The 13,489-nt window shown below is 39.7% G+C and overlaps 1 protein-coding gene across 1 annotated transcript in view; it reads left to right on the forward strand.

Moving 5' to 3' along the window:
* Positions 1 to 13,489, forward strand: part of FAT3 (FAT atypical cadherin 3) — a 722,716-nt gene that overhangs the window by 227,846 nt on the left and 481,381 nt on the right. Inside the window, exon 2 of the mRNA XM_042780568.1 lies at positions 4,842 to 5,156. Within this exon, the coding sequence (XP_042636502.1) occupies positions 4,842 to 5,156 (315 nt within the window). The remainder of the gene's footprint in view (positions 1 to 4,841; positions 5,157 to 13,489) is intronic.

A 13,489-nucleotide genomic window follows, 5' to 3' on the forward strand; every position in this document is an offset into this window, starting at 1 on the left:
AAGATTATCTTCTGTGTCTGTGTTAATTGGTTTCCCTTTTCTTTGTTGAAGAGGGTCTGTGCAATCCTTCTGCCTAGTCCGCCATCTTGCCCCGCCTCCTCCGAAAGTATGATATTAACCAAATATTGTTTGCTCAATTAATAACACTTCTCTATCAGAAAATTCTCTAGACTTTCTATCCTATGTGGGTTTGATATTTATATGGATTAAGAAGATATTATAGTGTTTTAATTAACATCTGATTTGGATTTTGAACAGGCCAAGATTTGAGAAGTGGCTCCTTTATTTCCTGGTTCAGTGATTATTGGCACATTTGGGGCAAGAGGAGACTTTTGATGATAATGAATATATAAGTTCATTATCCTGATTGTGTTGATAGTTATCATGGCTGTCAAAACTTACCAGATTCTTTACTTTAAATATGTGCATTTATTTTTGTAACTTAGGAGCTCTGGTAGCATGGTGCCTAAGGCATTTGACTGCTAACCAGAAGGCTGGTGGTTCAAACCCACCAGCCACTCCTTGGAAGGAAGATTGGGTGATCTACTTCCATGGTGATACCACCTCAGAAACCCAAGGAGAGTTCACTATGAGTCGGATCCGATTCAATGGCAGTGAGTTTGGTTTTGTTTTTGTATACTTCAATTAAAAAAAAAAAAAAAAAATAGGGCATAGATTGCATGTATCACTCTGCCAGGCACACAGCTACTCAGTAAATGGTAGTGGGATAGAGAAAATGCTAAACCACAAAAAACACCAAACCCAGAGCCTTTGAGTCAATTCCAACTCATAGCGACCCCCATTGGATTTCCAAGGCTGTAAATCTTTATGGAAGTAGATTGCCTCATCTTCCTCCTGCAGAGCAGCTGATGAGTTTGAACTACTGACTTTGTGGTTAGCAGCCAAATGCCTTATCTACCATGCCATCAGAGCTCCTTACAGAGAATGATAAGTGGTGGTTATATTCTCAGTGGTGACCCTGTAGATCTTCATTAGCTACGAGCACACAGAGGAAGTAAGGGCATTTTATCACCAGACATCAGTTGTGTTAATATGGCTAATATGGAGCCTTGAATGAGTCTTATAATAATTGTTAACACATTTCAAAGTCACTCTTTTCATTGTGTCCTCAAATTTTTGGATCATGAAATTGATGCCTGAACACTGTTCCAAGATACTCATTCTCATTTCTAGTTAATGAGTAAATATAGCTGTAGACATATTTTATTTTAATGAGAGATAATTCTAGTTTGTAGGGGACATGTCTGATCCTTCATTAAAAAAAATAGAATAAAATGCCACCCATATATTTTAATTTGCATTAGTGGATGTCTTTCATCCAAGGACTTCTCAAAATCCCTTTAATGTTCCATGCTGGTCATATACTATCTTCCAATTTGACAGGTCGAAGAAGAGACAATTAAGTGGCTTTCAGGGTTCACAGAATAATTCTGTGACTGCACATCTGTGTATGTGTGTGTGTGCATACAGGTGTGTATGGTGGGTAGTCAGGCAAGGTAGCAGAGAGGGCTGACCAAACCTTCTTTTAATATTTAGCTCTTTGATTTTTGTTGCTTCTTGAGTTGTATTTTCTTTTTAGGAGTCTTACTTTGATGTTTCCTGAACAGGCCAAGTATTTTCATGAAAAGTTACATGCCATAGGCAAATCACAAAGACTATACTGGGAGCATTGGTAGCGTAGTGCCTAAGGCACTTGACTGCTAACCAGAAGGCTGGCGGTTCAAACCCACTGGCCACTTCTCGGAAGGCAGGTGGGGCAATCTACTTCTCTAGTGATACTACCTTGGAAACCCAAGGAGGGGTCACTATGAGTCAGGTCTGACTCGACAGCACATAACAATGGAAGAATGCCACATGACCAGAGAAGGAAAGGCATTTAACATGGAATATGGATTTGTAGCTTTTGTAGCTAGAGCATAAGAGGTAGGCAGACCTGAGTTCTTCTGCAACTTGCCATGGCACCTTGGGTAAGTTGTTATTGCTGCTGTTAGCTGCTATTGAGGTTGCTCCTGGTACATGGTGACCCTGTGCACAATGGGATCAGAGTTTTGTGATTCATAGGATTTCCGTTGGCTGATTTTTCAGAATTGTGCAATCCTTTAGGCTAGGCCTTTCTTCCTAGTCAGTATTATTCTGGAAGCTCTGCTGAAACCTGTTCAGTATTCTAGCCTCCACTGACACATAGGCCTCCACTGACAGGTCAGTGGTGGCAAGGTACCTACTCCTATTTGAAATTTGGTGTCTTCATTTATAAGAGAGAATAATAAAATTTACATTATAGGTAAATTGTGTTGCAAGTCTCATAGCATTATGGATATTTTGGTAAATGTTACTTCCCTTGCCTCCCACTGCCTTCTGGCTCTGGATTCTTTGCCCTTCCCAGGTGAAACTGTTCAATTATGCCCTTAGTATGTCTTTCCTCATTATAAATCTGTCTTCTCAGCAACACTGTGAGACTCTTGAGGAAAAAGACTCTCATTTATCTGTGTTCCTCCAGTGTCCAGCAGAGTGTCTCCTAAATGTTTGTAAACCAAAATGTCAGATCTCACATCAAGAGATGTTCAGAGCATCCATAGAGCACTTTTTGCAACACCCATCTCCCACAATAGCTTACATCAACTTACCCGTTGTCTTCATTTCCGAGACTGCTTGTTCCCTGTCACTCATCCTTCTTCTGATGTAGTGGTATTGTGCTCTTACCCGAAGAGCTCCTATTCCCATGGGGGAGCACCACCTATTTCTGTGTGGTGGTTCTTGGCTATGATAGGCTGTGAGTATCCCATGAGACTGGCTGTGTTGACTGTCATCATCCTGTATCCTGTACTTGTAGAGATGCTCACACCTGGCAAGGTACTCCGCCCGCAGAGCCCTCTCTGGACCTTAATGTAATGTTGATATTCTACCTTCTCTCGATCCAGTTTATAGAGCTGCCTATTCATTCAGTCAGGAGCTCTGGTAGCATAGTGCCTAAGGCATTTGACTGCTAACCAGAAGGCTGGTGGTTCAAACCCATCAGCCACTCCTCAGAAGGAAGATTGGGCAATCTACTTCCATAAAGATACTGCCTCAGAAATCTGAGGAGGAGTCACTATGTGTCAGATCCAATCAAAGGCAGTGAGTTTGGTTTCTTTTTTTGGTTTTTTATTCATTCAATCAGTGAACACACAGAGCTATGTTTAAAATCATTATTTCTTACTCTTCCTTTTTTTCTTCTTACTCTTTTATCAGGTATCTACTCTTCTAGGGCCATACTGGCACATCTATTCTGATGTCTAGGTATCATCCATGTTTCTGCAGGAACTCATTATGCTTTACATATTCTCTGTGTAGATATTTAACATTGTCCTTTTTCCCATGGCATAACACTGTGCAAGGTTTTTGCTGAATAATGTTGGAGCTGAAATGTCAACATCAGTCAGGTTATCTCCCCTTGAATTCCTTAACTACTCTAGTTTGAGGCATCTTTGAATATTACAGCCTAGTTTCTTTTTTTTTTTGGACAGAACACCCTCTTCCCATCAGAGTTGTTATACTTGATAATTTGCTTATGCATGATCTATAGGCCAAATTATGTGCCTAATTAAGTTAAAAGTTCAACAAGAGTGCAAAGAATTCAGAGGATTCACAGATGAGTTGGAGAACTATTTCTTGTCCTTTTCCAGGATGTCTTTTAGGTTATAGGGATTTATATGGATTCTCCACATTCCATGAGTATCCTGACTACTCGTATAGACCCAACATTACCCCAACGTAGTGGACGTTGGTGATGATCTTGCCACAGTGGTGAGTTTCTGTAGTTTGGTGATCATGCTGAGGGCTGTAAAGACATACGTGAGCTTTATGTTTTCACTTTGGCTTTTCTGACAAACATTGGATTTCCTGGTTGGCAGTTGTTTCGACCGTGAAATGGGAAAGGCAGGTTTGGCATTTTTCTGTTTCTGATTTAAAGTGATTGTCCATGATCATCTCTCAAAGTGGCTCCGAGTTTGCTTAGGGCCTCTTTAGAATTCTTGAGAGGAAAAGAGCTGATTATGAAACTATATTAGCATGGCTTCTTCTCTGATCCTTGTGGAATAACTGTGTCATTTGATTTACAGAAAAACAGTATTAATGCAGTTTATATCTTTGCATGCAAAATGCAAAATGTTTTCATCAGAATAGTCAAAGGAGCATTCGAAAAAAACTTTTTGGTCTTTGTGAATGAATAGATAGATACAGATACAATAATTAATCCTGGGACAGCTTTTTTTTTTTCTTCTTTTTTTCCCCCTTTTTTTGCATTGGAAATCTGTAAAATTAGGTCAAACTGAGATATTGACCTTATATTGCATGGATTTCCCACATAACGTGGGAAACGTTTTGACCCCTAGTTCACTCTCTTACTACTGCTCTATATCGTTTCTTCTGAGTGTGTGTGTTTGTATTGAGTCATGTTTATTCCCAAATTCAAAATAATTTGTGAATGTAATCATACTTTGTAAAAGGTAAAAGAACCATTTAATGTAGTCCTGCAGAAAATCATTTTGTTATGCTAAGAGTGGCATCTTAATTTAATCTTGTATTAGGGATGTTGTTTTCATTTTTATATACCAAGATTACTTAGCACTGCTTGCTGTCAGGTTAATTCTGAACTGCCCCATAGGGTTCCCAAGGCTGTAAATCTTTACAGAAGCAGACTGCCATATTTTTCTCCTGTGAAGCAGCTGGTAGGTTTGAACCAAGGCTCCATTTATTTAGCATACCCATTCTGAATTTGGGATTATTTACTTAATGCTTTTCATTTTCACTGTAGCAATCATGCTTTCTCTGTTTGCTCATAGGAGTCATCACCACTGCAGACATTCTTGATCGAGAGACAATGGGGTCGTACTGGCTGACTGTGTATGCCACAGATCGGGGTGTTGTTCCACTCTATTCCACTATAGAGGTCTACATTGAAATTGAAGATGTGAATGACAATGCCCCGCTGACCTCCGAACCTATTTATTATCCGGTTGTCATGGAAAACTCTCCAAAGGATGTGTCTGTCATTCAGATCCAGGCTGAAGATCCTGACTCCAGTTCCAATGAAAAGCTGACATATAGGATTACAAGTGGGAATCCTCAGAATTTTTTTGCCATCAATTTCAAAACAGGTAAGAAATGTTTTATGACATTTTCAGTTGGTCATCCAGCTTTTAAATCCATCAGCCTGACACTTGCTATGCCTACTTTTATTTTTTGTTGTCTGGAGGACAGTATTATCCTTTCTGGATGTACTTTCTGAAAAGGTAAGCTGAATCCTGTCTGTTGTAGGTTTTAGTTTCACCTCACACTGAGGGGAAGTGATCTCAGAGAAATCAGAGGCTTTCGCAGAAAGCACAGAGTTGGCATTAGAGTAACTTTATAAATAATAACAAAATGTGGTTCCCAGAGCATTCAGAGACACAACTGCTCCTTTTCTTCCCTGCGAAGGTAGTGCCTTGGTCTGAGTTGGGTCTGTGCATAAAGCTGACTGTGACTGACACCTTTGCCTCTGGACCTTTCTCCTTTGCTAAGCCTTTGTCCAGCTCACCATATGATCTCCATAAAACCTGAACTTTAAGCCCCAGATTTTATTGGAGTCCTGCTGAACTACTCATCAATGAGGGGCCAGTCCTCAGAACTTTCAGTGTCTCAATCTTTCCATAAAATATGAAAAATTTAATTTTCTAGTTTTGCTCAAAACATGTCTAGAGATTGCAATGAAAATTTAATTTATTGAACAGGGGTCAGAAAGGCCTAAGGATGAATGGAAATGTGAGTTTTGGTTGAATATATTCTGAGATAAGTACGTGGACTGGAAAATGGTTTGCAGAGTAGATCTCAGTTCATTGCTTTCTTGTGATCTGTTTCTTTCTTTTAAGACTCTAAGCAAAGGATAAAATGGAACAATGGGCGTTGTGATCATAAGGTCTTAATGAAGTTCAGAATAATAAAAGATACTGTTGATATTTACTCTGGACAAGTGAGTTGATACTGGTCAAAAGGTTAGACTAGATGGGTATTTGTTGCTGTGGACACAGAGTCAGCTTTCCTGATGAACTCTTGATGAAATTAATACTTATTTCTGTTGCCTGTATTTGGCAAAGTAAAAGTATAAAGCTGAATCGCAAACATTTTATATATGTCAGCTTCCCCATAACATACTTTGAAGAGAATGCCAAGGGTTTTTTTTTTTTTTTTGTCTCTCACTTTTTTAAAAAATATATTGATTGTCTCTAATTATGAGTCGATCATTTTGTCAAGCAGACTTTTGCCTTTTACATTCTAATAGCGTTTGAATCGGTATTGGACATGCGTTTCATTATAAAACAAAGAGTGGTCATCAGCTGTCAGTGTCTGAGGTCTGCTTGAACTTGAAGGAAAGGACTCAGAGATTTGGAGCCTAGCCCAATCTTTCAGAGCTCCTTTAAGAGGGGGAAACTCCATGTATCTGAGCAACCCTGAGCTGTGCTGGGAAGCCCTCCAGACTCACTTTCTTACTATAGCAAGAACTCTATGGAATGTGGCAATAGAGAGAAGAATTCAGACAGTTTAGAAAGCAGGGGAAAAGAAGAGAGAAAACAAAGCCCCTCCAAATATGTAAGGTATCCCCTGTTTTTCCAGAGTTCACTTAATGCTACTTCACTTTTACAAAAGACCTACATTAGTACCTGTTTTTACTAACGAAAAGTATCCTAAGAGATTTTCATTTTTACAAACAAAAAAAAAAAAAAATGGGGAAGAGAAAAACTAGCATTCAGAAGCATTTGTTTTGCAACAGCATTTAAGAGGCAGTGCACACCCAGGGCAGTGAGAGTGGCGTCACCAAGCTCCTTCTCCAGGAACTACACTCAGCATCTCAGCATCAAGCCACCATAGCTCTGAACTGTGTCTGTGATTATATGTTAGTATTATTTTAGGTTTAATGTATCACTAGGCAGTGAGTGAATGAGTGAGGTATTACTTTGTAGGTCATTTTTGGGGTCTAGGAATGCTCAAGAAATTTTTCCATATAAGTTAATGCTAATTGCTTCTTTGCTCTACGCCACTTTGGCTTATGAAAGGTTATATAGGAGCCCTCTATTTTCAGGTAGTGGGGGAAACCTGTATGCATCCCAGTAAAGGAGCTCAGGGCACAGACATCTTCAGATTTCACAGCTTTGATGAGACTGAAACTCGCCCTCCCACTCCCCCCAGTCATATTCCAGTGTCTCCAATCTTGATCCCATTGCCACTTGAGTCATTAAGTCATTAGTAATGAGGTATCTTTTTGGTAGGTTAACAGACACTACAAAAGTCCTTTTAAACTATTTCTTCCTCCACTTAGTACAGAAAAGACAGAAAGAATAAATGTCACAGTTTGTACTGCATATTATGTGCAGAGCATGTAGACTCATATACCTAACACTTTCTTTTATACAGTGTTTAAAATTTGCACATAAATTGTCAAAGAGTCCTATATTATCACAATTTGGTCTACATTGTGTAAGAGCTTTAATCATATCCATAATTTTTCTGTCCTTGCCTCAGATGTTTTTAGAAACATTTGTGCCAGTAATAAAATTTTAGTATAACTTCTCTAATTGTCTAAAATGGATATATAGCCTACTTTGCAATTCTCAGACACATTATAAGAAAAAACTGGATTTTGTTTCTCCATTTATTCATTCATCAAGCATTAATTGGGCCTACTAGTTTCCAAGCAAAGATCTAATAAATAAGGATGTAAAGTTAAGGTGTTGTTCCACCTTTCTGAGACCCAAATTGTATGAAATTAGCAGAATCATTAACAAAGAATTACAGTGAAAGGGTGCAGTAATTGATTTGGTAGAGGAGTCTCACTCACATGGTATTAGAGATAGTGATGGTCAAGGAGGGGTTCATGGAGGAAGTAGCATTTGTGGTTAGAAGTACTGAGTTTCAAATCTCTGCCCTTTCCTAAGTGGGAAATATCTTAGACCATAGCAGGGAAAACATAGACTAAGTCATATGGTCTTGGCCTCACCAGCTTTGTGACCTTGGGCTAGTTTTTGAACTACTCTGAATTTCACTTTTTAGTGAGAGAAAAATTGCAAAGAATAAGTAGTCTTCATATGAAATGCTTACCATAGTTGCCTGACACATAGAAACCTCTCAACAAAAGTTGATATATAGCCTGTTTTTATTGTTTAACCACGATTATAGGCACATTGTTTAATCTCTTTGGATGTCAGAGTCTTACTGGAAAATGAGGATGATCTTACTGCACAGGATTTGGTTATCAAAACTGAATTTCATCATCTGTTGGAAGGCTGTTGGTTAATGACAAAACTCTGTAAGAATTAAAAATTATATTATTGCTATTCCTGTTTCTAATGAGACTCCTAGAACCACACACCTGGTGGAATTCTTCCTGTTAATCTTGTTGCTCTAAGAACTGTGTTTACTATGGATCAACCTTCAGCCAACTCAATAAAATCTCTAATAGAAGCCTTAATATTTGGCATTCTTCCTTTCTCTCTAAGGTCATTTATCTGAAATGGTTATGTCAATGCAACATGTTTCAGTAATGAAGCAGAGGTGTAGCTAACCCCACTGTGTTTAGGAAAGATTTATGCATACGACTTTTTCAGCTTTATGTTGACTCTAGTAAACTGGCCACTCATTCCTTCTTCTGTAGTAGAGTTTTGTTTTTTCAATGAACTACTTAATAAAGATTAAAATGATTAATACAAGCTCAAATAATCTCAATACTTATGGTGTGCAGTTTACAGCACATAACAGATGTCCTAGATCCAGGAAGAGGGAGAGCTTTTTCTATTGAACATTCTGTTCTCTACCCAAAAAGAGTAGTTTTGTTTTTTTTCTACCAGACCCAGAATCATGTAGAATCAGTAATCTGTGGACCTTCTTCAGTAATTCCTGAAGTTCAAAAACGAAAACAAAGTCTGTAATCCAATGAGTCTTTTCTGGGCTGTACAGAGAACCCCTGAATTAAATCAAATTCAGCCTCCTCATATGCATGCTTTAGGTAGTTGGTAACTAACAGCTTAGCCTTGTGTTCTGAGGAGGATGCTCCCAACAGGGTGGTGTTTACTTTCTTCTTTGGATGAACAGGAGCCTTGTTTTGTTGAAGCACTTGTAATGGACACCCAGGCCAGCCACGCATTGGTCAATGATGCTGACTTGGGTAACAGATAGGAGATGGCTAGGTCACATTCAGGAGTGGAATGTTTCTCTAGGAATTCCAAATGTTTACTTTAGTCAAAAGGTAAGTGGTGGTTCAGTGGTAGAATTCTCACTTTCCATGTGGAAGACTTGAGTTTGATTCCCATTCAGTATACTTCAATTGCGACCATCACCCATCTATCAGTGGAATCTTACGCATTGCTATAATGCTGAACAGGATTTAGCACAACTTCTAAACTAAGATGAACTAGGAAGAAAGGCTTGGCAATCTACTTTTGAAAAATCAGCCAGTGAGAACTCTGGGGATCCCATTGTATATGAGACTGCCATGAGTTGGGTCTGACTCTGTGACAGCCTACAATAGCAACCGAGTATGGAAGGGGACAGTGGTGATTCAGTGTTGCTTCAGTAGTATAATTCTTGCCTTTCCTTCTGAAGACCAAAACAAAAAAACCAAACCCACTGCCGTAGAGTCGTATCCGACTCATAGTGACCCCTCCTTGAGTTTCCGAAGCGGTATCACCACAGAAGTAAATTGCCCAACCTTCCTTCCGAGGAGTGGATGGTGGATTTGAACTGCCAGCCTTTTGGTTAGCAGTCAAATGCCTTAGGCACTACGCTACCAGAACTAATTTCAGTTCCCATCCAGTGCACCTGATATCCAACTACCAGTCATCTGTCAGTAGAGATTTAAGAGCCACTCCTCAGAAGGAAGGTTGGACAATCCTACTTCCGTAGTGATACTGCCTCAGAAACCCAAGGAGGGGTCGCTATGAGTTGGGGCTGACTCGACGGCAAACAACAACAACGACAACAGTTGTGCTAAACAGGCTTCAGCAGAGCTTCCAGATTAAGATGGAAGCCCTGGGGATCTGCTTCCAAAAATCACAATAGTCTGATCTACAACCAATCGTGGAGATGGCACAAAACCCAGGCAGCATTTCATTCTTTGTGTATGGGGTTGTCATGAGTTGAGTGATAAGTCAATGACAGCTAACAACGTAGTATGAATCTAATGCCAACATTTAGTAGAACACTTGAAAAGTGCTAGTTATTATTTAAGGTACCTGGTTTGGGCTTAACTAGTAACCTAAAGGTTAGGAGTTCAAACCCACCAGGCAGCACTGTGGAAGACAAGCCTGGTGGTCTGTTTCCATAAAGAAGATAGCCATAAACCCTATGGAGCAATTCTACTCTGTAACGCTTGTGGTCACATGTGGTCACATGAGTCAGAATTGGTTCAGTGGCAATGGTTTGGGGTTTATTGTTATTCTTATTATCCCCTGTCTTCACTGGAAAGAAGTTAAAGCTACAAGCATACAACTTCACAACTTCACTGTCTTCTGAGGAAGGCATGCTTGAAAGGCAACACTGCCTTGCTTGACTAGTTGGAGTGTAGCACTGAAACGTTCAGTTCCATTTGATGTAGGTTATTATGCACTGTTATACACCATGATTGTTCTAGACCCCAGGTGTTGGAGGGGACTTGATATAAAAGAAGTATAAGAAAGTTTCTGCCCCTGGGGAGTTTTAGTCTCTCAGAAAAGATGGGATTTGAGCAACAGTATAAAGCAGTTTATAAAAAATAAATGGTCAAACTCAATTAGACGCAGGCTATGAACAGGATAGTAATATGTCAGTGCTACCTGGAATAGTCAGGGGGACTTCACACCACTGATGCTGGCCCTAAGAATGGGTAGATCTGCAGAGATGAAGGGTTGAGAAGCCAGAAGCCTACCCAGGGTATGAAAGAATAGAAATAAATTAAGCAAATGTTAAAAGCCATCTACTGCTACTGAGCTAGTTTGAGAGACATTATATTATTAGAAGTGGAATTTTTAAAGCGTCATTAATGGAGGTAAGATATTAGAAGTGGCAAATATTAGCATCATTTTTCTTTTGTTTTCAGTATTAGGTTTTAAAAAGCCTTGCGGTCTTTATCTCTGTTCTGAGAGGCCTACTTAAGTTGGAAGAAAACGAATACACCCAAGAGATTCCTTAATTTTTCCTTTTGCCTTGGCCAGAAGCCACAATGCTGTATTGAGGGTCTGTGTGTGTGAAAGCTGTTCTTGCTCAATTCACATTTTCTGATGTCTGATCATTCATGGCCTGGCTCTTTCTAAATTCCTTTCTGCAGTTGCCTTGTCTCCTTTTGGTCTGTGCTATGTGCTCCAGTATCTCTACCTGAATTTGAGTGGAGGTGAAGTTCATCTTCCCCTCCATCCCCTGTGTTTCTGTAAGTAAACTTGGCTAAAATGTGTTTCATGTCTAGGTAAATCACCACTCATGGGTAATTTGAAAGGAAAAGATCTCCTTCAAAAGTGTGTTTCCTGCAGGGATATGTAATGTGTTCTATCTTTAATGATGGATTCCTTTAGGTTTAGATATTTTTCCCTATTAAGATAGGAAGGGAGTTCCTTACTAAAATATTGAATGTCCTTTGTTAATTAACTCCAACTAATAGCAGCTTGCTCTGTGGTATTTGGTGTAAGACACTACAGAGGTAAGCTTTAATGGAAGGAATAAAAAGAAACTTATCTAGGGCTTCTCACGCTTCGCTTCGGTGTGATAATAAAAACTTGGCAAGATCACTAGAATACAGATTCCTGGGGTAGAGCCCACTAATGTGAATTTCTAACAAGGTCCCAAGTGATGCTGTTACTGCTCTTCTGGAAGTCTGGTTATGAAGTTCAAAACTTGTTTGTTGTAACCAAAGGAAAACAGAAGAGGGCCAAAGTAACAGGCTACTGAGAGATACACCTGAGGATGAGGTAGCCAACTTTTGACAATTTATCTCTGGTAGCATAGTGGCTAAGGCACTTGACTGCTAACCAGAAGGCTGGCGGTTCAAACCCACCAGCCACTCCTCGGAAGGAAGGTTGGGCAATCCTACTTCCGTAGTGATACTGCCTCGGAAACCCAAGGAGGGGTCACTATGAGTCAGGGCTGACTCGACGGCACATAACAACAACAACAACAGTGCCTTTTAGTGCTGGGGAAGTCCTGGGTGGTTAACATGTTTGGTTGCTAACTGTAAATCCACACGGAGGTGCCTTGTAAGAAAGACCTGGAAATCTGCTTTCAAAAGCTCTGCCATTGAAAACACTGTGGAGCACAGTTGTACTCTGACACATGTGGAGTGTCCATGAGTCAGAGTTGACTTGATGTCAGCTGGGTTTTATGATGCTGAAATTTTGAGAGTTGGCTCTGAATGTGAAATGTTCACCCGCCCAAACTCAAAATCAACTCCTACACTCTTTCTTCTACTTTCTGTTTTATTAAGTGGAGAAAAATGAAATTCCTGTCTCTTTACCTGACTATGAGGAAAGAATCAGTGATTTCTAAGAATTGTGGTTAATAAAAGTCTGAGTTCTATAATGTTTGGATAAATGTTATTATTTCCACATATATTCAGTTAAGTAGCATTTGTCAGTAAACAGAAATCATTCAGGCCAACTTTAATGAATAAACGAGTACTCTAAATAAGCTAACCCTTGTCTTTCTTATTTAGAGTAGCACAGACCAACTGGGTGGTCATATGCTTAGAATACCACCCTTTACTAGAAAACAGAAAGAAACTTTACTTTATGTACAAATTCAGATATTTAAAAGCAAAAACCAAAAACAAGGTGAGGGACAAGGGTATAAATAACATTGATGCTTTTTCTACAAAGTGAACATTGTAGAAATCTCCTGTTACAGTGTCCTATTCCTTGTTTCTTCCTGCCTGGCATGGCCCTTGCTGATGGAAAGCTAAATTCCCCTGAATGGGTAGAATGGCCCCTGGATGATGAGTTGATATTCATAAGTACCAGCACAAAGCAGATAATGTAGCAAATGAGTATGTATGAAACTGTAAATCACCCTCGCTCCCTCTTTTCAGCCATGAAAGGAGGCCTTGTCCTATAGAACATTAAATTGTGTTCATTTAATCCAACAAGTCCAGTAGAACAAATCGGGCTCATGCAGATTTATCACAGGGGGTTATTTAAATTCAGCAGTGACCTTTGCATCCACGTGAATGTGCTCCAAATGAACAAGGACAAAGGGAACTTTTCTGCACTGTCATTATGTCCCCGTTGAAGCTGTGCATTTGATCAATTTACAACCGTGGCCTGGGGGAGACTCTGAGAGTGCTGAGGGTTTGCACAGGGAGGGCCATCTGAAAGGGAGAGCATGCCCTCTCCTGTGTGGATGCTGAGAGGGGCTGGCACTGCTTTCCTGAGGGTTTGATTTTGTTCCCATGCTTATTGTCAATGTAGGTACCAAATTCAGAGTTGTCAACTTTGGCACTATG

Source organism: Orycteropus afer, unplaced genomic scaffold (genome assembly GCF_000298275.1).
Source record: "Orycteropus afer afer isolate SDZICR_OR568_19922 unplaced genomic scaffold, OryAfe1.0 scaffold00047, whole genome shotgun sequence".
Lineage (NCBI taxonomy): Eukaryota > Metazoa > Chordata > Mammalia > Tubulidentata > Orycteropodidae > Orycteropus > Orycteropus afer.